General features: G+C 53.4%; 3 protein-coding genes across 19 annotated transcripts in view; 1 reads left to right on the top strand and 2 right to left on the bottom strand.

The window, feature by feature from the left end:
- Window positions 1-5156, top strand: part of PITPNM2 (phosphatidylinositol transfer protein membrane associated 2) — a 142164-nt gene extending 137008 nt beyond the window's left edge. For all 12 annotated transcript variants that reach the window (XM_087754946.1, XM_087754945.1, XM_087754950.1 and 9 more), the window contains 2 exons: window positions 214-342; window positions 619-5156. In XM_087754946.1, coding sequence (XP_087611072.1) covers window positions 214-342; window positions 619-963 — 474 coding nt within the window. In that variant the 3' untranslated portion in view covers window positions 964-5156. The remainder of the gene's footprint in view (window positions 1-213; window positions 343-618) is intronic.
- On the bottom strand, window positions 2223-12941 carry ARL6IP4 (ARF like GTPase 6 interacting protein 4). Of its 6 annotated transcripts, none has more exons than XR_015704166.1 (7): window positions 11283-11418; window positions 9244-9446; window positions 8549-8884; window positions 7950-8067; window positions 6470-6539; window positions 6070-6246; window positions 2223-5183 (listed from the first exon to the last, which is right to left on the bottom strand). XR_015704166.1 is itself a non-coding variant. In XM_087754953.1 (6 exons), the coding sequence occupies exons 2-6, from the start codon at window positions 9431-9433 to the stop codon at window positions 6190-6192; spliced, it is 771 nt and encodes a 256-aa protein (XP_087611079.1). In that variant the 5' UTR covers window positions 9434-9446; window positions 12820-12941; the 3' UTR covers window positions 5216-6189. The 6 variants fall into 6 exon arrangements, 3 of the variants coding, with proteins under 3 accessions (XP_087611079.1, XP_087611078.1, XP_087611080.1); XR_015704167.1 differs by having other exon boundaries at window positions 2223-4007; XR_015704168.1 differs by lacking the exon at window positions 2223-5183 and adding an exon at window positions 5216-5452.
- On the bottom strand, window positions 12485-19607 carry OGFOD2 (2-oxoglutarate and iron dependent oxygenase domain containing 2). Its single transcript, XM_087754951.1, has 7 exons — window positions 19399-19607; window positions 19257-19313; window positions 17082-17192; window positions 15963-16062; window positions 14603-14727; window positions 13856-14113; window positions 12485-13175 (listed from the first exon to the last, which is right to left on the bottom strand). The coding sequence occupies exons 1-7, from the start codon at window positions 19519-19521 to the stop codon at window positions 12900-12902; spliced, it is 1050 nt and encodes a 349-aa protein (XP_087611077.1). The 5' UTR covers window positions 19522-19607; the 3' UTR covers window positions 12485-12899.
- Window positions 19608-24844: the final 5237 nt, after the last annotated feature.

The following is a 24844-nucleotide window of genomic DNA, read 5'->3' as shown; positions in this document are numbered from 1 at the left end:
TATTGCCGTTACTCCTCTTGTTCTGGCCTGTAAACATCCCCAGCTCTGTTAATTAGCGCTTCGCACAGCGGTGCGTTATCCAGCTGGGAACTTACATAAGTTATTGACCTGAGATTCCCACAAATGCTATTTTAAAAATAAAAAAAGCCCTGCCTGTTGAGCAGCACGGGGCGCCCATATGTTCTGACTGCGTGTTGCTTTCTCTCCCTGCAGCTCCACATGAGGATCCATGCGGCATATGGATCTACTAAGGACATCTCTGTGTACAGCTCCATCAGCCTCCCGCCCACGCACATCTACATCGTTGGCCGACCCACCAAGAAGCTGCAGAGCCAGTGTCAGGTAGGAGCCAGCTTGTCTGAGCCCTGCAGGTGCTGCCAAGGGCCTCCCATGGGAGGGCGATGTGACTTTGGTCACCTTAGAACTGGTGACTGAGCTAGTGTTTGCCAAGAGGACAGGAGCTGTCCCACGGACCAGGACCCATCACATCTGAGTGGCTCCATGTCTTGTACAAAGCCCCAGAGAACCTGGTACAGCAAACGCATTTGGCTGCCAGTGGCTGCCAGGGAAACGTGTCCCATCCCTCTAACGCCTGCCCTCATCCCTCTTGTCTCGCAGTTCATCACGGAGGGGTATGCAGCCCACCTGGCCCAGCTGGAGTACAACCACCGCTCGCGCCCCGCTAAGAACACCACGCGCATGGCGCTGCGGAAAGGCAGCTTCGGGCTGCCCAGCCAGACCGAGTTCCTGCGCAAGAGGAATCACCTGCTGCGGACCATCTCCTCCCAGCCTTCGGCCACCGGCGGCAGCGCCGGCCACCGCCCCGAGCGCACCCAGAGCCAGTCCGACAGCGACAAGGAGAGGGACAGGGAACGCAGCCAAAGAAGCATGAGCATCGCCACGGGGTGCTGGGGCCGGAGCGCAGCATCCCGGCTGGAGTCTGGCCTCTTGGGGCAGAAGTAGCCAGGCCAGAGCTAGTGACTGTCGGCTGCAGCCACCGAAGGAGAAAACAAAAGGGAAGAGGGATGAGGCCGGCGTTACGGGCTGGAAGGGTAAATATGGTGCTACTCTCATAACATCATGGTATTCTGGGAAGAGACGGGATGTTTCCCACGCAGAACGTGCAGGCCTTGCAGCAGGAGCGTCAGGTTTGTGCAGCATGAGCCCAAGGAACAGCTGGAAATTGTGGGGGGGAAGTCTCCAGGTCAAGATCGCGCTCTCTCCTGCCTCCTTCTCTTATCCAGGTTTAGTGACTGTAAATACGTGCCTCCTCGCCTTGTTAGCCATCGCGCCGATATGCGTGACCGAGTGCTGTCCTCAGAGCCACAGAACAGGGGATGAGGCTGGGGGAACTTGTTCTTGGTTGTCCCAGGAGTCAGACTGAGGTGCTCTGCCGGTGCCGGCACGGGGTGAGTTGGGGTTCGATAAGCGTGCTGTTGCCCCGGCACAGACAGCCCCAAGCGAGGGATTTATCATGGGCTGTGCCAGGCAGAGCAACCGAGAGCTTTACCTGTACAAAGCTTCAAGTTCAGCCACTTTCTCAAGGAGTACATGCAGTGGCAAAGCGTAAAGATGTATCGATGCTGTTGGTAGAGGCAGAATGTCGGCAGATTCACGCCCAAGAAAGTGGGGTCATTAAAAAATAACAGTAATAACAATAAAGAGACCTTTTAGAAGCCGATGGAGTTTAATGCGTTGACCTATTAAAAGAGGAATACAAGCTATTTTGTTTGAGCTGTTACAAACCTCAGACACTTAATTTGCTGTTAAAGTCTCCAAATATTCTCGCTATATATTATTTCCAAAAGTAACCACCGTATATTTGGAAGCAGCTGAAGGCACTCAGCAGCTAGATTGCATTGCAGTTCTCATCCAAATGCAGGGTCTGACTCTCTCAACACCCACCTCTGAGACGTTTTCTTCTTCCCAGGTTCTCTCCAAGTTCAGTAGCAGCTTTCATGGGAACTTGGCTCGCTTCTTTGACCTGTAGTTACTGAACTGTAAAACCTCATTGTTTTTTGCACTGATGATTTTTAGAATGGAAACCTGTTACCATCTCATGTAGCTACACCTAACTGTTTGTAGTGCATGACAATGAAATATTGCTAAGCCAGGGTGTGTGTGTATATATATACATATATGCATATACATATGCACACACACGTATATATATGTATATGTATATATTTAAAAAAAAAAAAAAATCTGTGCAGAAGTTTTTCCAGCAGTAAGGAGACTGTAAGGAAGTGTGCCAACAATGTCAGGCAACCTTAAGAAAAGGCCATATCTTAATTTTCCTGGTGTGTTTCTCAGTGGATGTGCCTGAGCTGATGGTTTGTGCGCTGCTGGAGCGAGCCGGGGCTGGGTGCGTGGCAGAGGGGAGCTGCTGGTGCGCGGGGCGAAGGGCTCGCTGCTGGCTGGCACCCCCGGTGACGCCGAGGCGTGCGCCGTGCGCGGCGCAGGACTGGGCGCGCGTCGCTCTGCAGCAGCGGAGGAGAACAGTGCCTAGAGCGAGGGCTTGCCGAAAAGCCCCTTAGTCCTGTCCCTCCCGGGTCGGCCTGGCCCTGGTGAAGGGCCTGGTTCCCTCCTTGCACACACCCCCCGGGGCGGAGGGGCAGCCACCCCGGGGGAGCCGGGGTGCCCATTCACAGACTCCAGTTGGCCTCTTCACGTGGAGATTTTATAGTCCTACCGAGCTCCCCGACGATGTGTAACCCTGCTTTCCCCCACCACACTTTCCTGTCTTTATATCACTTTCTACTTATGAGGATCTTATTTGTAACAAAGAATTTTTTAGACTGGCTGCTTCATTTTATTAACTGTTTCAATATGAAGTGCAGGACGGCCGCACTGAGACACACAGCACTGTGAACGCTGCTCTGCTAATTGGCTCTGGGCCACAGTAGGCAAATCTAACTCATCAGACACCCAAGGTAGATCTCACGTCTTCGTGGTGCTGGAGGGTCGAAGCGGAGGCAGAGGAGGGACAGTGCTGAGCTGCCGACGGCGTCCGAGCCGGTGGAGCGCTCAAACCCGCCTGCCCGCCTGCCGCCCAGTGCATCTCCCACATCTTGCAGCCTGACTGCAAAATGCTTAACCACTTCTCTTTGATAATTATTCAATTACAGAATGTATCCGATGACTTTTGTTACCAAAACTGACTTCCCTTTCTGCCGACTCAGCTTAGCTCTCTCTGAATGTACATCCAGAGCTTACTGGGTTTAAAAACAATGTGAATTGTCCCAGCTTTTTGCTAGTCGAATGTTATATCAAACAGATGCCATCCGAGTAGGAAGCCAAGCCACAATCCATCCTGTGAAGTCACCAAACCACATCACAAAATAATTTCTGCAAATTTGGATATGGCCTTTGCAAACTTCAGCTTTCCTCCAAGTCCACAACCAAGGCATGATCTGTACATTTTCCAATGCTGACAAGATGTTCACGTTTTCTTATGTGTAGATAGTGTAAAACAGAGGCGAATGTAAATGTTCAACATAAAAAGTGGATATATAAAATTGAAAGTTATTTATTTATGTAGAGGAAAAAAAATGTCTGGAGGGACTGGAACCTTCAGGGTTTCTTAATATTTAAAGATGTAGCTTTTTGTTTCAGGCATTATGTACAAAGCAATTATTTTATGGACCAAGTTTAATGTAACTGTCAATGAATGCAGAAGTGCAATATTATACTCACCTCTCCATCACTTCATGTTTTAAACAGCTACTAACCAGTTAGACTGACAATCACAGCTCCTCCGTCCTCATCCTTTGTTGAGCTTCTTGAAACTTGCCCGGGCCCTTTCCCCGGCCCCCCATCTGTTGCATTGTACGGATCCAACACGGAGAAGCAATTGTAGAGCGAGACCTTTATTGCTGCAATAATACCAGATGAGGTGGGTGTAGTTACCAGGAAATACGCCAGTCAGTAAGTTTTTCTCCGCCGATTCAGTCCATCGTAGTCTGCATCAGTCTGTTCTCAGCTGCCCCCGTCTGGCACTCATCTATCTGAAGCAAAGATCAACGTGCTGCTCACTCACAGAACAATAGCAATAGTTTAACTCTGTGTTTATAACCTGTTTGTTCTGAGCTGTTTTGGAGAGCAATGCATGTGGCCCGATGCCTTTCCACTTGTAGGGAAGAGGATCCGTTTGGATGCAGTGAGGGAAAGATGAACATATATATATTCCATCCTTACTAAAGGGGCACTGTCAGGTTAAAGACCTATTTACCTTTGTTACAAACAACTCGTTTGCTTCGAAATGAAAGAATATCAAGTTTCTTGTACTCCTCCCGATCGCCGTTGTCTGGGCAGCCATCGGTGCGAGCGGCGACAGTCGTGCTGCTTCTGCTGCAGCCCACGTCCTGTTCTCACACATGAGCACAATACAGCCCGCGCTGCGCAGGCTGCCTCGGTCGTTGGTTTGGTGGTGGTTTTTTTTTTAATTGTTTCCATGGGAATTAAACTCTGCTGTGGAGCTCAGATTTTTTATAAAAAGCAGCTTTTTGTATTACTGCACTATTGGGCCAGACTTTCTACCTGACGCTGTCCCTTTAAAGTCTTTTAAAACTAAAAAGAGGAGCCCGTGCATTCCCTCCGAGTTGTTTCCTGGGTTTGCTAGATCACTCGGTCAGATGAGACGAAATTCTAATACCAAAAACGTTTACAGTGTCCGATACGCGAGCCGAGAGCAGTAACTAGCCAAAGGGTTACTAACAAACTCCCGCTCCGCCCAGCAGCCGCCGTGCTTGCTGTAGCAGCCCCTTCTTCAGGTATCGCCACCGTTTGCTGCATTTCCTATTAGTTCTAGAAGCCTTACGGTCCCCTCCCTGTCCTCAGCACCCTCTGCCTGTTGATACCCTCGACTGTCAATTTTATATTCCAACGTTGTTAGTTATATTTTATTTATAAAAAATTGCTTTAGGGGTAACAGACGTGTGTGTGGGGAACCACTGGAGGGCACGCCCGAGGGCGCCGGCAGCCGCGCTGGGTACGCCCTGTGTGTACGGTACCGTGCCGATGACTCGCTTGTGTGTGACAAACCTTCTGTACAACTTCCTTCTCCTCCTTGCTGTTAGTGCATCGTTCCAATGCCTGGGTGTGCTTTGTGTACAGTATCATTGTGAGTTACACAGATTAAAGAAATGGGAAGGCTCTTCTCTGTCTGCTTTTTTTGGGAGACTCTAGAAACAGACAAGTCACAAAACCCAAGATGTGAGCAGGCACCAGTTTAATGGGGTTACAGCCATGAACAGAACGTGGAAACTCTCCACGCAGGTCAGTCCTGCAGGACCCATTTATCCTTTAACCCTTTTTTTCTTTTTTTTTTTTTTTTAACAGTCTGTACGTTTATGGACTTCGCAGTGGGGGAGAGGCCAGCTCTTTGCTTCACAGCAGCCATGGGCATGGGGTCCCAAGGAGCCCAGAACCCTAATGCTGCCTGGGGCCTGCGCTGTGGGGAAGGGACACAAGTCGCATGCAGGAGCAGCCAGCCAGGCAAAGCCACCCCAGCGCAGCGCAGCGTGCCAGGCCTGCGCTCCCCCAGCGCCACCCGATGAGCTGAAGCTGCAGAAAGGCTGAGTAAAGCCCCCGGGGCACAGCAGAGAGCAGCACTTGAAGGCGCAGAGAGCTGCAGCCTGGGCAGAGCCACACAGTGGCACAGCCGCTCCTCTCTGAGCGGGGTGGGTGAGGGCGAAGGGCCGGCGAGCCCGCGGCACTGGGTAAGCCTGGGGCACGCAGATAGGAAGGGGCCAAGAGCAGCCCCTGAAGGGAAGCAGTGGCAGCCAGCTGTGTATTTTGCAGCCCTAGCGCATAACTTGTCCTGGCCGCAGCACTGGCTCCTACCCACCAAAGCTCAGAGCTGAGGGGCAGCAGCACCTCTAGGTGCTCAGCACCAGCGAGCCTGTGCCATGGGTGCTGCTGAGCTCCTCCGGCCTCGAAAGGGGCACTGGGGCAAGCAGGTCCAAGTGCGTTACAGCCACGCTGGCCCCAGTCAGGAGAGGGAGGGGAGAAGCTGTTTACTGGGAGAGGAACCATTGAAGTCGCTCTCCTTCCCAGTCAATAACTTACAGAGTGGCTGGAAACTGCCCCAGGGGAAGCATCCTGACGCGGTGCTGTCTGCATGGTCCAGACACAGAGGCTCGTGCCTGAGCTGGCGCCGGCAGGACAGGCTCCCAGCACGGCTGGCGCTCACTGCAGCATCCCCGTCCTCACCTGGAAGGCCAGCCCGTCCCCCCGGGTGGCTTGCTGCAAGGGGAGAGACACGGGTGCTCGCAGCACCGCCTGCCTGAGGATGAAGGACCACCAGCACCCACCCGCGGGGGCCCCTGCAGAGGCGCCAGGGCTTGGTTTGCCCTGGTAGAGTCGATGGGGTCCCCAGGGAGGCAAGACAACCCCTCTGGGTGCAGCAGCTCCCCGGCTGCGCCCACCCACCCACCAGCAGCTCACGCTGGTGCCAAGTCCCCGCTACCTTGTTAATCTCCTTGTGTCTCTCCTTGCTGACGATTTCTTCTAGTACTTCTCCGTCTCCCTTAATAAGCCTGGAAGAGAAGCACAGGCCCACGAGCCGTGAGGGCTACTGGCAAATTCCTGCCAGCTGCAGAAGGCGCTGACCCCCACCCCCAGGGCTGCTGCTGTGCCCCAGCTCAGGCACGCGGCCACCAGCTCCCTCACAGCGCTACGTGGCACGGTGCCGGGCTGATGCACCTCTGGGCAAGGCCAGTGACAACCTACCCCTGAAGCTGCATTAGGTGACTTTTTTTTGGCTGTATCAAGCTTAAATAGTACAGCAGGCTTTTCCATTGCCCTTGTGGGATTAATGTCACCACGCCGCAGCAAGGACAGGTGTGGTCCCCTGAGACATCAGCATCCCCCTGCACGGGCCAGCCGTCCCTGCCCCAGGCTGTGGGCACTGCTGTGTGCAGAGCCAGTCATGCTTGCACGCAGCAGGAGAAAACACTCGCAATAAAAGCATCTCCTGCCACCCCACCATCTGCTGAGGCTTCGCTGTCAGCAGCAGCGGCCCCAACCCCTGCAAAACCCCTTCCTTTTTTTCACACAGAGTTCAGGTCTGGTCCTGGCTGCCCCAGGAAACTGCAGCGCCATCCAGAAACAGGATGCAGTTTGGGCCTGAAAGGCAGCCAGACCAGGGAGCATCTTGCTGAGCAAATTCCGAGCAGCGTTGGAGGCGGCTCACACCTCCAAACATGAACAGAAATTTAATTGTCTTCATTACATGCCTTACGGGGAACCGACCTTTGTTCCACACCTCCCTGAGCCCCGCAGGCTGCCTTCTATTTTAAGACTGGACTTGTCATACCCGATTCTCTTCAGCATGATGTTTTCTGCTTGCTGAGAAGGTGCAGTTTATTAAAAACTGGGTCATTTCTACTTGGCAGCTAAACGAACTTTGGTTTGATTGCTGTCTGTGACGCAAGGGGCACCCACACTCCCTCCTCACTTGCACCCAGGTGCTAACCAGGGCTGAGTGCGTGTGTGCTTTGGAGCTGAAAGGCAAGCGCATGAAGCAGCGGGGTAAGGCGGTGTCGGTCACCCCTCTGGTTCCTGCTCTGCCCCGCTCGCGGAGTCCCATTTCATGGGAAGAAGCTGAACCCTTCACAGCACAAAGAACAAACCCCCTGCCTCCAGCAGCCGCCAGTTGCTCTGCTGTCTGTGTCCCTAGCTCTGGGTTGGGACACAGCCCAGTGCCCCTTGCACAGAGCCCCAGCACAATTCAATAATTTGGTGTCAAACACGTCACTTTCTGGGTAAGTTACACCAGGTCTGACGGGAGGGGATCTGCGAGGGATCAGCTCAGGCCTTTGCTGGTGAACGGGACCTGGCTCCACGCATGGTCCTGCAGTGCCATGGGCCGGCATCCTCCAGGACTCCAACCCACACAACATGGGTGGGGATGGACAACCTGCCTCCCTTTTCCCCAGGGATCATACCTGGTTCTCCCCGTTTCGGGATCCACGACTCTCCTTATGACACTCTGCCTCGCGTCCCATTCTTCCTTTGTCATTGGCTTCATAGCCTGGATTCGGGATTTTTGTTCGTCTGTCAAAACTGGAATGCATCGGTTCGTCAGAGCCGTGCTTGTGGGGCCGGCTCCTGGCCGAGGGGCACAGCACCACACCTGACGTGAACAGACACGCGTGCCACAGCAGCGTCCCGGCAGGACTCGGGTTCAGTGATGAACCACGCAAAGGAAGGGCCGCTCCATGTCCCCACGCCAGTGCCAGCTTTGCCAGTTTGTTACTGCTGACCGTGACCTTCCATCTGGCATCTTTGTTCCCCACTCACATCTATAAACTACATCTAAACACTTCACAAATGACTCTTTGAACGACTCCTTACGTTTACTTGGTGTGGCTCGAAGGCAGCCACGGTGCGTAGGAGGGAGGAGCGTCAGGAGCTCCTCTCTGTACACAGCCCTGCTTCCCTCAGACACCTCACGTGGGTCCCGGGAAGGGCGACGTGTGAGCGTCTTTCCCCAGCGCGACACCTGTGTGCTCTGGCTTCAGCAGGAGCGAAACGCCACCGTTACCTGGTCCGGAGTCCACCAGCGACTCCTTCTGCCACTGCTCCAGCGAGGGGCCAGGCACCATGTCTCCCTTGGCTTTCTCCTCCTTAGCCCTCTCCTTTGACTTCTTTTTTGATTTCTTCTTTATTCTCTTCTTCTTCTTCTTTTTGTCTTTCTGTTTTGCTCGCTTTTTTTTGCCGTGTCGACTCTTCTTCGTTTTGGAGTCACTGTCGCTGGAGTCATCAGAAGAGGAGCTGGAGGAAGAGGAAGACGAGGAAGAGCTGGTGGATGAAGAAGCTGTCTCAGAGGAAGAGGTACTTGCCTTCCTCTTCTTTTTGTCCTTTCCTGCCTTCTTCTTTTCTGCAAAAGGTAAGAAAGGGTTGAGCGGGGCAGCAGCAGGGATGCTCGTCGTCCCCCTCCCAGCCTGGTTTCTTTCTTGCCTGAACAGCAAAGCCCCCAAAGCCGGGGCAAAGACCCCTCTGTGCCAACACCTTTAACACATCGCGGCGTGCAGCACCATGCTGCCAGACCAGCACGCGGAGGGGCTGTAGGGCTCCGCGCTTGTCAGAACAAAACTAAAATGGGCACAAAGTGCACAGCAAGGCAACAGACACCAATTTAGCTGAAAGCAGGGACCCTCTTCTCCCACCTGGGCCCCTTCTGTGCACCTGCCCCAGGAAAATGTGGTGAAAGCATGGGGCCGCGGGCCTTTCCCCTACCTTCCCTAGCTGTCGCTGAGCTCGACTTGTGTCTGTGAGACCCAGAGGTCCGCTTCTTCGGAGGAGAGCTGCTGCCCCGGTGTGAGTCCTTGCTGCTTTTCCTCCTTTTCTTCTCCTTCCTCTCCTGTCTGCTCCGAGAATTGCTTTTGCTCCTGCTTCGCGATCGCTTCCGAGACTGGCTGTGGGCCATGGTGCGTCAGCCCCTGGAGGGAACAGGTTACATCAGTGCCACAGGGGAGACCACCCTCGCTCAGCGGCAATGGGTCTGGCAGCCCCAGAAACCTTAAATCCAACCCTGAGCCAACCGGCCCTGGAAGACCTGCTCCTGAGCCCCTCTGAAGACAACGCTCATGCCTGCTCTCGCCGAGCTCCCAATGCGCAGGGGGAGGTCGGGGTTACCCATCACACAGCTGTGGCCAAAGGGAATTCCAGCAATCCACAAAATGGAGCCCTCGGCAGAGAGCTGGGGCTGTGCAGGGACAGCTGCCGTCCCCGGGCAGCCCTCGCCCGCCTATGAGACAACCGTCCCCAGGCAGGTTGGCCATGAAACCTCCACCAGGCTTTCCCCACGCTTCTTGCGTTTGTCCCTAGATGTGACGACTAAGAGAGAATCGGGCCGATCCCCACCAGGGTGGGGGTCTGCAGGCAACGCTGTGCTCCACGGCCCTGGGGACAACTCCCAGCAGCCACGGGCTGTGACCCCGTGGGGCGGGGAGCCGTCGGGAGGAGGGGACACGCTGCACCTGCAGACAGACGCCGGCAAGGTACGATCGATGCTGCGGCGACAGTCAGCAGAATGAAACATCCTCCCCAAGCTGAACACAGAGTCAATCACCCCATTATTTAAAATGCCGAGAGCGGGCGCGAGCCAAGGGGAGGAATGAATTTTTAATATTCCAATTTGCTTTTAGAAAACAGATTATGCATTGAGCTGGCATCCCCGTCCATCAGCCCAACCGGCTGCCAGCAGCCACAGGCCAGAGACAGCATGATATGTGCTCTCATTAATTTAAAAAACAAACTGACACCATCAGCAGAGCAGTATCTGGGAAATGCTTTCTCACAGCCACCTTCCAACTACCACATTTAATTAATTGCACGTTTACCACCTCAACGTTCCCAAGCGGCGATTCGCTCCCAAGTGAATCAGACCTTTGATTGAGTTCCAAATGGAAATTTCAATCAGAAAAGGAAAAAAAAAAACAATCAAACCAATTAAGGACACAGGGAAGTTTCTGAGGATGAGCGTCCTTCATCAACAGGCACCCAGCAGCCTTGCTGGCAGGACGGCGTTTGAGTCGGGGTCCGCTCCGTGGGTCAGGGCCCGCTTTTATACAACCGCGGCAACAGGGCCAATGGACGTGGTGTTGGGCGCGGACAGGAGCATCCCGGGGAGTCCGGGGCGATGCCGCGGGAAGGGGACGAGCCCCGAATCCACCACGGCAGCAGCCCGGGCTGGTCGCGCCCCAGAGCTGGGGTCTCGCCTCCCCTCTGCCCCCAGGTTCGTGGCCACAGCGGGGCGGCCCCTCCTGCCCACCCACCTGCGCCCAGGCCCGGCCCTTGGCGGGGACCCGGGAGCCCGGCTGCTTGCGGTGGGAACCCCCCGCAGCCGGAGGGGCAGCCCCTTCCCTCACCCCGACACAGGGAGCCTGCGGCACGCTGGCCCTTTAAGAGCTCAGCGCGAGGTGTGCTAGCCCTTTAATTGCGTAGCACAAGGTGCACTAGCCCTTTAAGAGCTCAGCAAGAGGTGTACTGGCCCTTTAAGAGCTTAGCACAAGCGTGCTGACCCTTTAAAAACCTGCGCAAGGTGCACTGGCCCTTTGAGAGCTCAGTACTGGGCGCGCTGGTCCTTTAAGACCCCGGCGCAAGGCGCGTCCCCTTTAAGAGCGCGGCCCCGCGTGTCCGCCTCTTTAACAGCCCCCCCCCGCCTCAGGGTGCCCCCCCCACCCGCCCCCCTCGTTCTCAGCCGGGGCGGCCGCTGCAGCCCGGCCCCGCCGCAGGTAAGAGGAGGAAGGGGGGGACACAAGGGAGGGACTCACCGCGGCCGGGCCGGGCCGGGCCCCCGCACCGCACCGCACCGCACCGCCGGCCCCGGGCCGGGCCCCGCCGCCGGGCCCGCGCTGGCCTTCCCCCCCACACACTTCCGGCCGCCGTGCGCGGTGCCGGGCGGCAGCTGCGCCGCGCTCTTTGGTTCCGGGGTCCGCCGGGCCCTTGAGCTTTAATTTTTTGGGGCCTAATTCAGACGCAAATAGGAAGCGCCAACGTTTTCTGCTGAAGGAAGTGAAGAGCTGACAATTGGTTTTCTTGATACCAGCCCTCTGCGCCGTGCACAAACGTAAGAGCCCGTTTCCTTCCCGAGATGCAATTTTAATGGGTTTTGCTAATGGAAAGCTAATCAGCACTGCGTGCTCGTGGCATCCCTGGCCAAAAATACAGCGGATCTGCTGGGAAGGCTTAAATCAGCACCTCTGTGCGAGCTGTACCGGCTCACATTCAGCCTTTCACAATTATCAATGATGCAAAGTCCACACGCTGTAATTATTGCAGTTGATTAAATGAATGAAAAAAGCCCCTTGTAAACACAGTGGCGTACGTGTACATCAAATATATAGAATTAACGCCCCACAGAGCCAAATGCAGGCATCAAATCAAAAGATATTTGGCTTCTTTAATTTGTTTTGTAGAGGGGAGAGTCTGCGATTTCAGCCAGCCGTAAGACAGGGAAAGCACTGGACCCGCCACATGCCTTGGCTGCCAGGGGATCTTGGTGCCAAATTAAGAAGTCCCAGGCCCTGCAGCACCCAGGTTGAGGCGGTTATTTTCTGTTTTCACTTAATCACCTGACTAAAGGAAGGGAGCTAAATGTACGCTCTTACCATCCTCTGGTAAGTTTTGCTATGTTGCAGGTAGCTCCCAAAGCTTTGTCTCTAAAGCTCGTTTCTGCTTGTTTAATAACATTCACGCTATCTTTGAAAGGGAAATTTCTGCTCAAAAGAGCTCATGGAGGCCTTCAGAGAGCCCCTCAGCCACCCTGTGGGATCAGCTCTCCCTGTATTGTTCCCGATGGATTTTTCTGAGCCTGGGTTAGGTAAACAGTGATGGTAATTCCATGCCATTCCCAGCAGCCTCTTGGGAATCACCTGTATCTCACTTTTGAGCAGATCCTTCACTATCACCCAGCAACAAAAAGCTCTCCCCCCCTTCCCCTGGAGGAGGACAGGAGTCCCTGCAGACAGCAGAGCAGTGGTAACTGCAGAGCTTTATTGTCCCGTTCGTTTGCATTTACAGCAGGACCCGTGATACTGCTGTTGGCACAGAGGTCTTCACAAAGGCCAAGCAGCTTTGGGTGTTTTCCCCGTACACGTGAAAATATTTACAGAGCCTTTGCAGTGAATCAAAGCATTAAGGCTTTCTACATCTTCCAAGCAGCCCTCCGGCCCGAGCGTGAGCCCTGGCGAGCCCGAGTACCAGCTCTTTCAAAGCTGTCCAAGCAGCTGGCTTCCCTAACCCCAGCAGGACTGGTTTTGCATCACTTTCCAAGGCGATAGCTACTTCTTACGCGACTCGTGGACCCACCAGAGTCTGTTCGTGCAGTCTGAGAGGTCAGAAAGGAGCTTTAGGCAACTCGGTCTGGAGAAATCAGGCCCTGCTGTCTGCTACCACAAGGAACAGAGATTCACAGTCTCGGGCGCATCATCTTCAAGGGTTTCTGTGAACCCATCTCCAAATCCCTCTGCTTCCACCAGCTCAGGCTTCTTGTTGCACATGGGGCAGAGCTGGTTGCGGATGGCAGATGATCTCATCCAAATAATGAGGTTCCAGCGTTCCCCGGAGGCAATGGGAAGCGCCCCGTGGATCTGCCCTCCTCGGTGTAACACCCCCTGGGCTCCCACATGTTCAATCTCTATGTACTTTGGGACGGGGGTAGGATCCTGGAACAAAGGGAGGCGGATACAGCATTACACCAGAAAGTCCCTAGCAGAACAATGCTCAAACAGTTGAAACTTTTCCTTGTCAATTCCTCACCCACGGCACCCAGTGAGCAACATGGAGAGGACGCGCTGCACCTCTGAAATGCAGCTACTTCAGTGGTGGCTTGGCAACAGTTTAGTACAACTGTTTTCCAGTAAGACATTCCCAGTGCCAGGTCCAGAGAGAATTTAAAGACAGAGCTTCAATCAAAAAAAAAAAAAAAACCTGTTTCACCAGGGTATGGGAGCTTTTACCCTTCTCTTGCCAGGAGTCCCCTGGAAATAGGGGCTACAGATTTAGGTTTAAGTCTCATCTGAAATAATTTTCTTCTCTCTCTCTCTCTGCACCTCCCTGCTCACTATTTTGGTTGTGGAAAGATGGGCCAGTTTGTTTCACGCCAGTTTCTACTCCGACAGCTGTTTCTGTCCTCCCTTTGAAGCTTGAATATTGGTAATGTGCTTATAGCAGAAAAGGCTCCTGTATAACCAAGACATTTAAAAAAATGGGGACGGGACAGAGCAGGTTTGACTGTCAGAAGTGAATAATTGTTTTTTAGAACACAGTTAATGCCTTGAAACTGGAGGGGTGAGGGAGTAGAGGGGAATAGAATCGGGGCCCAGATTAGGAATATGCTCAGTACCTGGCTGAAATCCCCGAAGTACAAGTTGCCTTCTGTGAAGTCTTTTCCCAGTGAAACGTTTAAGGTGACTTCTGCATTGTCATAGTGAGAGCTCAAATCCAGATCTTCATGTAGCGAGTACTTGACAACAAATGCTTTATGGCTGTCCAGACAAGCACCTCCCAAGTCGGGATAAAGCAGTGCCGTTACAGGCTGCAGGTATTTTTCACGCAGGGGTGTGATGAAAGTTTCATCCATCCCAAGCTCATTTAGCAAAACCTGTCTCAAAGAGAGGAGATGGGAACAGCTGACCAACTACATCTGCTGCTTCATCATTGCTGCTGCAGAGCTGTCTTGTTCTCTTCCAACCCTGCTGCTTGCTCAGGTAAAGAACTTTAGAGCAAAGGCTCCAGCTACAGGCAAAAGAAGGCAGATTAAGGTGGAAAGTGATGGGGAAAAGACAAAGTAAGATCGAAAGTTAAGTGTTCTTTAAAAATGGACTCCTTGATTTAAATGTGTATTGCTTAAATACAAGGTGCTTTTTGCTCTGAGATACCAACTCCCATCCCCTTTCCTTGCATTCCCCTGTCCTTTTGTCTGTGTAACACACATTCCCTCAACCCTTTCACTTCAGAGGGGCTGTACTCAAACTGCTCTGTGCTCAAATGACAGGCATTTTGGAAGGGAAAGGAGTGTAAAGCGAGGAGGTAAATGGAGTCTGCTTGTGAACACTGCCTCTAAAGAAGCACAAGAGCTAGTGACTCCTACCCCATAGTTATTCATCGTGTTGGGCCTGCCTTTAGGCATGTCCGACTGTTCAAAGTTCTCCAGCTCATCCACAAAGGCTTGGCAGAATTCCTCTGTGAACACTGGGAGTCGATAGATCCTCTTATCTGTCAAGAGAAGGGAGACACTGTTTGCTGGGGAAAAGAACAGGCGAGAGCGTTCCTGACTGTCGTGCTGTCTAGCTATACTGTGCTGGTGTCAGTCAGAACGCAGGACCCACATGCTTCACTTTGTGCTCAGGCTGCTCAAAGGGCTGGAACCATTCCCCAGGATCAGCTCTGGGATGTATTTGTTGTTTTTCATGTTGGCCCCTTGTTTCCAGGCTTCCCCATCCAGTTGGCAGATGCAGCACTGATTTGAATGCCTGCTGTAGGTGCCAAGGAAATGTCTTGAGAGGGTCTAGAGAGAGGGTAGTGAATCAACAGCTCATCACAGGCAGTCTGAATACAGCCTCCTGGAAGGAGAGTCAAGGCCATTTACGGGATGGGGGATTCACTCATCCAGTGCAAACCTCCTGGGAAGACCAGGCCTTCTGAGCTGCTTTCAGGGTAGAGCCCTAAAGGTCTGCGTAAGGTGAGCTCAGTATCGAGGATACAGAAGCTGAGATAAAGACAGTGTGAAAAGGCTGTGTGTCTGGAAATCGTGCCTTGATGTCGTGTCTGGAAATCCAGGAGCCCTGCACATACACATTTGTGTCTTTTTTGTCTTGAGAAAAGGAGGCAACTTTGCAGCTTCCCTTCTTAATTTTGTCAGCATTTCTGGTAGGGAGAGAGCTTCACGGATGCCTCCAGGGGAGCTTAAAACCCAGATCTCTTTTTAAAAGACTGAAATCTAGACTGAAACTATTTCAGCTCAGACTAACCAACAGGGATTGTCTGAAATGGTAAAGCACTTGGGGAGGGAAAACCAAGCTCCCTGGACTAACAGTGTTCCTTCAGCAGGCTCCCCCATGAGGCTGCGGTACAAGCAAAGCCCCAGCCCTGCTGCAGCTAGAGCCTCTGATGAGACATCAGCAGACTGGGACTGGAAAAGCGAAAAACAGGATCTCATCCAGCACAAAACTCCTGCACAATACTGCCTCTCCAGAGACTCTCGTCAAGCAGAAAATGACATCCTGTTTGTCTCAGCTGTGTATCAAATCTGAGCTATTAAAGACAGGGCTTGAAAACAGCTGTCATCACTGAAGTTCGAGGACATGGTATAGTGATGGACTTGGCAGTGATAGGTTAACGGTTGGACTTGATGATCTTAAGGGTCTTTTCCAACCTTAACGATTCTATGGTTCTATGAAGTTGCAGTGTCACATGGCAGAACTTTGTGGCTGATATGTTGTTTTCTTTACCTGAGAAGGACTCGATGTAGCGCAGGAGGCCATGGAGATGAGCATCCGGCGATGTGCAGTATCTCACAATTTCTAGAAAATCTGGGGCCAGGAATGAATCCTGGCATCAAGGGAAGGATGATAAAAATACACAGAAACACAATTAGTCTGTGTGGTCTTTTACAGCTCAAGAGGGAAACGGACTTCCAGGCAGCCACAGGAAAATACGTGGAGTCTAGGGAGCAAGGCTGATAGTCACACTTGGGTTACTTCTGTGGCAGGAAATGCAGAATGTTACTGCTGTTTTTCTTGGTGGTTTAGGTAAGTTGCTGCTTGCTCTAGTTTGTGCATTTCTAAGTATAACTAGCCAGATTTATCCTTAGCGTGATAGGGAAGAGCCTGGCTTGCATTATGGGCTCCTAACAGGTAAGTGCAAAGTCTTTCCTAGCATATTTGGCATCTTGTTATGGCCTCAGCACAACAGCATGACTACGCTCTGCTGTAAGCACTTCCCCACACAGATCATGACAGACAACGGCAGAACCGACAATGGCAGAACTTGTTACTAAAAGATCGTGGAGCAGTAAATCTGTGCAAACTCGTTTGTGTGTTACTGCTGATCTGTGGTAATTATCCAGCTGGGAAGTCTTGGGTCTGGCAAACACGAGGAAATTCAAAGCAGAGTAGTCCACAACAACGGGGGCTACCCTGCATTTGGGGTGGGGTGTATACATGCAAGCAGCCTGCTGTCCCCCTTCAGACGATAGTCCCTGGTAACTTGTCTGTGCATTAAGCCCATAAATGCTGATTTCTGTGGCTGTTCGTTAGACCTCACCGGCCCTGTTTTCTGCAATGATGCTTTAGGTCTAAATTACTAATGGTATTCTGAGTCCAGTACCAGGTGCTGGTGCAGCTTCAATATAGAATGACCCTTATGTGGCTCTAAGCCAGGTGGAATTTTGCCTAGAGAATATGCTATGCTGTGAAAGTTTTTAATTCAGTTTTAACATGCTACGCTTTGGTTTTAATTCAGTCCAGCTCTAGCACTGTGGGCAATCCCGAGAAGGGGGCTTCCTACTGCAAAAATAAACTGTCAGGCAGTTCCTTGGGTGCAACATAGATCCCAAACATACTGTCTACCTGCAGAATGTACACTTCTGGGTGTTTTCGTCTGTAGCACTTTGAGATGATGGCTTTGCGTTCCACTGACTGATGAATTAACTGTTTTCTTCTCTGCACTTCTGCCTCAATCTACAAGTAAACAACAGAGTGTATTGTTAGAAAATCGAAAGGGATAACTAAAACAATTCCAGGAATTTGCTCATTGTTTTAAACCAGTTATTTTTGTTCTGGGCACCTCTGGGAGACACAGTGTATGCCTTTGCTTTTCTGTAGTCAAGACAAGTCCAATAAATATCTGGAAAGCCAAATCCCTGAGAGGGATTTGAGACACAGTCTCATTATGGATGGCTTAAAAAATAACTGAAGTCTTTCCATGGACGTGTCAAGTGGAGCTGCAAGGTTTCAGCCCTTTCAGGCATTCTGACACCTCATGAATCGCCGGCCTACGCTTTAAGAGTCTGGCTTATGTTCTGACAATATAAGCATTGTCCAAAATAGACATTTGCTGGGAGGGAGACAGGACTTGTCACGAAGGGATTACTGCTAAGTGTTGTGGGGACAGGCTATTCTGTCATTTCAGAGGAAACAGCTGTAGTAGCAGCTCTTCCTATTTAATAACCCCCCATGAGATTAGTTTATAACATTCCTCAGCAAAAAAGGAAGGAAGGAAGGTGTGACCGGTACCCCATGCCCCCCGACCCCTGGTAATGTGGTTAGCATAACTAACGCCATTTTATAAGGCAAGCAACCATTCTCTGTGATTGAGCGGGTCACGGATTTGTTCCCTTTCCCGCATTATCAGGCCCTGAAGGTCCTGTGAACCAAGTAGACAAACCAAACAGCTTTCTTCTTCCACTCCCTACCAGCCTCAAGGTTCCTGGGTGCGAGGCTGATTCCTCACTGGCCTTGAAGGTCCCAGGCACCCGGCCAGCCCGGTGTTGTTCATGACCCTGTCACAGAACAGGGAAGCATAACAGCACCCGAAGCACTGTCTATAAAACCAAGCAGTTACAAGTCCTAAGTGGGGGACTTGGACTGGAACTGCTGCTGGACAGCGAGAGCCATGACCTCCCGTGGCCAGGGATGCCTCCACCATCATCTGCTTCGTCCGAGGACTGAGTGAGTGGCTCGTGTTCTTTTATATGATTTTTGAGTCTAGATTATGATTGTTATATAGATACAGCAAACCACGTATTAAGATCTGACCCAATCTGCAAAGGGTCCAGGTGATTAGAAACTATAAGCTAAGCTCTAGGTGATTAGAAATTATAAGTTAAATTAGGATCTAGAAATCCTAAGTTAAGTTGTATTATAAATTCTGTATTATGGTGCTCGTTGTGCTACATTGATTCTGCTTGTAGAAATCCTGTGCATTCTAATCATAAATTCTCTGCTATACTAATCATAATAACCTGTTAAGAAAATGAAGCTTTAATTGTAACTATGATTTAGTGCTGGCATCATCCTGCCAAGGATCCCTAAAGGAACCTGTCTGTGCCTTTAGTGCTGGGGTGAAACTGGAGCTGGTTGTGTGACAGATCTCTGTCCCTGGCCTGGAAAGGAAGACAGATCCCTCCCTACAGGAGTGCCCCGGGGGTTGTTCTTGCGATCCGCCCAGGTCCCCGGCAGGGCCCCCGTGAGCTCTGCAGGATCCCCGGGTGATCCCGTCTCAAGGCACCCTTTAAAAGCAATTGACAAAAGAAGGGATGAGGAGACAAACAAGAAGGGTGCTGGGAGCCAGCTGAGTAACAGCGGCCAGGGAGCGGCACGGAAGGCCATTTCCATAGCGTGCTGAATTACAGTATTTACTGCCAGGGTGTTGCCAGTACAGACGCACCCCTGGCAGCCTCCAGCCCCGGACCAAGGCGCCAGCGGGGAATTTTTCCCTTCGGTCTCCGCCCGGCACCGGGTTTGATCAGGACAAGGCGCCGGGGAGCTGGGCCCCGGTTCTGTCAGGGCCAGGGCCTGCGGCTTCAGCGTCTCCCCGGCTCCTTTCAGCGCCCGGGTCGGCCCCCGGGCCACCCGTCTGTGTGGAAACGCCACAGGCGAAGGGGGTCCGCGGAGGGGAGCCGGGCTGCGGGGTCCCCTCCCGCCGCGGGGCGGCCTCCCTGAGGCGGGGGCTCCCCGGGTCCCCCCAGGGAAGCGAAGCCCCCGGCCCGCTCTGACGGGACTGACCGGCGAGGCCGCCCTCACCTCCCGCAGCGCGGCTCTGAAGTCCTCCTCGCTCCGGCAGCCCCGCTCCCGCAGCGCCTGCAACACACCCGGCCCGTCACCCACCGCCCGGCCTCGGCCGCCGCCGCGACCGGGTGGGGGGTGCCCGCCGCCCCGCCGTTACCCGCCCGTAGTCGCGGCGGAGCTGCCCCTCGTCCCGGTACCGGACGTGCAGCCCGTAGCGCCCCACGAAGACGTTGTCCGAGAAGAAGCAGGCGCAGGCCAGGAACGGGCGGCCCGCGGACATGTTTCCCGCCGGCGAACGGGCAGGGAACGCGCCGGGCGCGGGTCCGGCCGCCAAACGGCTCCGCCGCGCAGCGGGCAGCGCCGCTTCCGGCCGAACGGGCGTGAGCGAGGGCGCGTCGATAAATTCCGAACGCGGAGAAAAACGAGGAGAGGAGAAACGTGCTGGAGCGGGGCCGGGCCCTCTCGGGGCGGTAACGCTCGCTGAGGGTTCTTTGCAGACGGTCCCTGAGAGCCACCGCCGCGCCCCGCCGCTCCAGGGCCGCGGCCGCAGGGGAGGCGCCCGGCGGGGCAGCCCCGGCCCGGCCCGTCCATGCTGGCCATGGACTCGGCGCTGCAGGTGGCCGAGGAGGAGGTGGTGGCGGCCGAGTCGTGCGGCCCCAGCAGCAAGTTCGAGGACATTTACCGGTTGCTGGCCGAGGGCTGCTTCCCGCCCAGCTTCTGCTCCATCAAGAGGAAGAACCTCAAACGCTACGCCCAGAAGTTCGTCGTCGACGGTGGGGACCCGGGTGGCACCGCGGGACGGCCCGGACGGGGCCTGCCGGGGAGGAGGGGGGGCAGAGCGGCAGCGGCCGCCGTGCCCTTGGCCGCGGGGCTGAAGGGCCGGAGCGGGCGGGGAGGGCCCGGGGCCGCCGCCGAGGCCTGCGGGGACAGCGACCGGCGGGCGGGAAGGCAGAGGCCTGCCGGGCCCCCGGAGGTGAGGACAGGGGCCGTGGGAGGCCGCGCTGCGGGTACCCGCTGCCCCGCTCCTGCCGCCTCCGTGCCTCCGCACCGCTTCTGGGCATCTCAGCAGAGGATATTGCTCAGCTCTGGGTGCAGAAAAGAGGTCTCTGGGTTTATTTGGGGATTATTCCAGCTTAGCACCTTTCAGAGGCGTTACAGAAGCTCCCAAGGCAACGGTCCCCCTTCGTTGTGTCTCACCTGTTTTTCCTGCTGTAGAAAATTATCCACTCGCTAGGATCGAGTAGCTGAAATGACCGTGAGGGTGTGTTGTTTTAGATAAACGTCTCGCATTTGCAGGCGGCTGCCTCTACTATGTGGGACCCAAGAAGGAGGAAAAGCGCGAGGTGATTGTGGATCCTGAACGGAGGCGGCAAGTCTTTCTGGAAAGCCATTTCACCGAAATTGGGAACCATCTAGGCCAGAAAAAGACAGTGCACCGGATTCAGAGCCGGTACTACTGGCTGGGGATTGTGAAGGATGTTGTGGACTGGGTAAGTTGAGAGCGTTGACCGTGTCAATGACACGAGTATTTCCCAGGACGTTCAGGCAGCAGTCCCAAGTGAGCAGCTAGAAGAGCCCTGATGCAGGGATGATGTCGTTTCTAGTGCCTGTTGCTTTGAAGCCACGCACTAAGTAACTCTGCAGGTGAAAGTGTTGGAACGTCCTGAGACAGCTGGATAGATTGGATGTCTTTCCCCCGAGCGCCAGGAAACCTGCGCAGGTAGGCCTCCTCGTGCAGGGCAGCTTTGGCCAGCGTGGGAAGGTGGGATTGTTTCAAACGACTGTTACTGGGTATAGCTTTGAGCAGGTGGGATTCCTGCCGGAGCTGCCCAGTTCCCTAAACTATTGTCACAGGAGGAGCTCAGCGTTTCCGCTGGCTCTCCTCGGCTGCTTTGCCTCACCTGTTTTATTGCTGAAAGTTCCCTGCAGCAGGGCTCTGCAACAGTGTGGTTTGAAGAAGTGTGGTTGCATTGCATGGTCCGAGCAGCCCGTGTTCCTCCAGCATCCTAGGGCTGATGATTTTTCTAGCCAGCAGTAGAAGTTTAAAATACAATAAATGTTTGCCTAAAAACAGGGTGAGAAATGCCTTAGCTATAGGCCATATTGAGAAAGTTGATTATTGTGTCAGAGAAAGCTGTCAGGTGAGTTTTGTGAAAGGTGAGCTGTGTCGGCCTGTTGTGTTTTGTCCTCTTTTTCTCGCGCCCTGCTATTTTTACTGGGTAGAAGGAAGCGGCTCAGATGTGCTGTCCCTCTCATCCCTTCATGACCTGTCCACTCTGAATCTGACAGAATTCGTCAGCATATTTTAAAGTCCTTTGATATGTCTTTTCCCTGTCCAGATCAAAATGTGTGAAACGTGCCAGAACGCAGAGCACAACAAGAATGTGTCACGGAAAGCAAGACCTGTCAAAGTGGAATCACCCTGGGAAGTGCTGGGATTAGACATCCATGGTGAGTGTTGGCGGCTGACAGACAGGCTTTGCAAGGCTTCCATGCCAGCCGTCGGGAAGCATGGCAGACTTACGGCCACACGTGAGTGAAAGCTGCCTGCATCTGCAGTGAGGAGGTGCCAAGGAGGCCACAGAAGCCTCACCAGGGTGCAACCTGATCCGTGTGACTGGCTCGGCTCCCTCCCCACACACAATGGGAATTGTGGGCATGCGTTACTTCCCGGAATTGAGACTGATGGGTGTATTTTTGCTTACAAAGGTCACAGAAAGGTACTGGCCAAATGACATTGCAGAAGAGAGTCATGGTCATTTTTGCAGTGATTGTTTTGCTGGGCTGGGTTTCTGACTTCCCTCATTTGGGTGATATTACGGCATCACACTGATTTTTCTTGACACTTATTTATGCAGGACCTTTTCCTGAGACGAGCCGGAGCAATACACATGTCCTCATTGTGACCGACTACTTCACTAAGTGGGTGGAGGCTGCTCCTCTGCAGAAGAAAGATCCCTTGTCAGTGGCTAAAGCCCTAGCTACAATTTTTTACAGGTGTGCTCTTCTGGTTTTGGTTACATTGCACCTCTGCAGTGAGATGGGGCGCGCTGGGATGTCTGTTGCAAAAATATTGTGTCCACAAGATGGTTCCCCACGAGAGCAGGGACTCTCCCTTCTGCAGGAGAGGCCATGCAGTGCCTCTCAGTTGGTCTTTACAAAGTACTTGGGAAGAGCCTGTTCTCCTCTTGTTATCAGGGGAGGGGAGAAAGAGGCAGAAGTAGATCTTCGAGTAGCTCCAAGACCAAGAGAGCTGGTGCCCCAGTTCTCTGCAGTTTTAAAACCATTCCCTGATCCCTCCTAGAAAGCGTTTATTTTGCACTGACATGGCGCGTGTCACCACGTGACATTGTCCTTGTGGGAAATGCATGTGGCCAGTAGAGGTTTGCATTCAGAGCAAGAAACTCTGCTTGTTTCTGCTGCTGCCTTATCATTCGAAAGCAAACAGGCTTGGCTCTTTTGGAACAGATGGAGCCAGCAGACTGCTCTCCGCTCTTGGGGAGGCGAGGTCAGGCCAGCTTGTTTAGCACCACCTCCACTGGAGGGCCCCTGTCCCTTTCATATCCTGTCATCACCCATGAGGATTGAACTCCTCTGGCTCTGCCCTGCAGCTGATGGAGTAAAACCAGTTGTGTGTCCTCTTGTCGTTCAGGTTTGGAGCATCCAAGAACATTTACGCCAGTCAGAGCTGGGACTTCTGTGAGGAGGTAGGTCAGGTGCTGGGTGGTTCAGGGAAAAGCAACATGATCTTGAGCAGGTTTTTTTGGGCAGTGGGACCCAAAGGCAGAGCTGCAGCGTGCCATGTAGGGGAGGCAAGGAGCTGATGCTGCCTTCTCCCTGCCCCAGCCCTGTTGCCAGCGGTAGATGATTTGTCAGTGCTTTCACCCTGTAAGGGATTTAAGGTTGTGGTTCTGCAATGCAAGTCCTCCAGCTACACTGCAGTCTTTCTGCTCAGAAGGAAAGGTCCTGTGAGGTGATGTCCATGAGATTTCCGCCCTATCCTGGGATTGACTGAGCTTCCCAGTGCTGTGGAAAGCCTCAAGCATGGGAACAGTCATTGCAAAACATTTTGTCAGGCTCTAACTTTTCTAGGGAGTTTTTTCTGCTGAGCAGCCTCTCCTGGCACAGGGACGGTGCCGTCTCGTGCTGTGGAAGCTGCTAGCTGCTGTGGTGCAAACCCACCTCGTTCTCCCGTGGGCATGACCCCCTGCCGTTGCAGGTCAGCCGGCATTTATGCGAGCGCTGGAACATCTCACAGATCCTCACCCCCGCAGACCCCGCAGACTGCGCAGGCCTGGACGACCGCAGCGCCGAGGTGCTCAAATCCTCCATCTGCAACGTGGTGAATGAGAAGCCCAGTGAATGGGACACCAACCTTGACCCTGTGCTCTTCGATTTCCGCACCTCGGTCAACTCCGTCACGAAGTACACCCCCTTCTTCCTCATGTTCAACAGATACGTGTGCCTGTCGTCCGAGGTAACTTCTTGACACAGGAGAGTCTTGTAGGAGGTTTGCCACTGGTGCAGTTACAGAGTAACACCCAAATATCTGTACCTTGCAGGTGAATTTTGTCAAGGACTCTAAAGAGCAGGGGGCTAGCTCCGGTAAGGCAGACAGCCTCCCACGATTCACAGCCACGGTTCAGGAGCAGCAGAATGCGGTGAAAGAAATTGTAAGTCTTACAGTGCCTTGAAATTGTTTTGCAGCTAAGCTGTCCCCAGGGTCCCCTGCATCAGGCTGTGCAAGAGCTGCACAGAAGGGATTTGCCCATACAAAGATCATGCCACAGCGTGGGCATGCTCAGGCGCTCAGAGAGAGCCCCTGGCCCCATCTGTCCAGAAATGTCATCTGACAGGAGTCCTTTGCCTGCGGGCTCTCTCCTGTCACCGAGCATAGCAGGTAGCTGAGGGGCTCGAGCATGGCAGGAAGGCCGTGCGTCCAGCTGGGAAGGATGGAGATGCCAGTTAAGCACTGCCTGAGCCTCCACAGTCCTGGCCTGAGAGGAGAGGTGGACACTGGCACCTCGATGCGTGCCAAGGGCAGCAGCAGCAGAGCCGGACCCTCTGAGCTGGCACTGTTTGGTGCCACGAGCTGGGTGATGAAATAGGAGGGACTGGCTTACTCCATCAAGGCTAATGAGAGCTGTCTCCCAGCCTGCCCAGCACTCTGCCTTGTAATCTGCATCACAAATCAGCCGAGGGAGTTGGTCCTTAGGCAGGGACAAAAAGCCTTTAGGGTCATGCTGTGTACTTAAGAATGTTAAAAGTAACCCTGCCCCAAAATGGGAGGAGAGAAACTGGGGAGGCTGGGGCTACCACGAAGAGTAGTGGCCTGGTGGGCAGAGAGCTGGGTTTGGGGAGCAAGGCCAGCATTCAGTTCCTGACTGTCTCTAATGTGCTGGGTGACCGTGGGCAACTCATTTTGTCTCTCCGTTTCTTGGTTTCCTGACTTGAAAAATGACCTCAGTGTCCCCTGTAAAGTGCTTGGCGATCTGTGTGCCAAAAAATAATAGACAAGGCTCGAGTGCTTTGTTTGCTCAGTCATTTCTTAGACTCGGGGTTATGTGGTCCTCTCTGATCCCACCTGGACTGTGATTCTTCTT

The sequence above is a fragment of the Nipponia nippon genome, unplaced genomic scaffold (genome assembly GCF_047370975.1).
Source record: "Nipponia nippon isolate SJK-2023a ecotype South Korea unplaced genomic scaffold, ASM4737097v1 scaffold_18, whole genome shotgun sequence".
NCBI classification, from domain to species: domain Eukaryota; kingdom Metazoa; phylum Chordata; class Aves; order Pelecaniformes; family Threskiornithidae; genus Nipponia; species Nipponia nippon.
Note: the sequence above shows the minus strand (reverse complement) of the source record. Positions and strands in the feature narration are given on the sequence as shown.

Excerpts from the sequence above, each read along its gene's own strand:
- ARL6IP4 (XM_087754953.1), bottom strand. The coding sequence starts at position 9,433 with ATGGCCCACAGCCAGTCTCGGAAGCGATCGCGAAGCAGGAGCAAAAGC. Across the intron at positions 8,885-9,243 it reads CTCAGCGACAGCTAGGGAAG|AAAAGAAGAAGGCAGGAAAG; the intron begins GTAGGGGAAAGG and ends TACCTTTTGCAG. Across the intron at positions 6,540-7,949 it reads CCCGAAACGGGGAGAACCAG|GCTTATTAAGGGAGACGGAG; the intron begins GTATGATCCCTG and ends CTTCTCTTCCAG.
- OGFOD2 (XM_087754951.1), bottom strand. The coding sequence starts at position 19,521 with ATGTCCGCGGGCCGCCCGTTCCTGGCCTGCGCCTGCTTCTTCTCGGAC. Across the intron at positions 16,063-17,081 it reads CAGAAGTGTACATTCTGCAG|GATTCATTCCTGGCCCCAGA; the intron begins GTAGACAGTATG and ends CCTTGATGCCAG. Across the intron at positions 14,728-15,962 it reads CTACATCGAGTCCTTCTCAG|ATAAGAGGATCTATCGACTC; the intron begins GTAAAGAAAACA and ends TTCTCTTGACAG.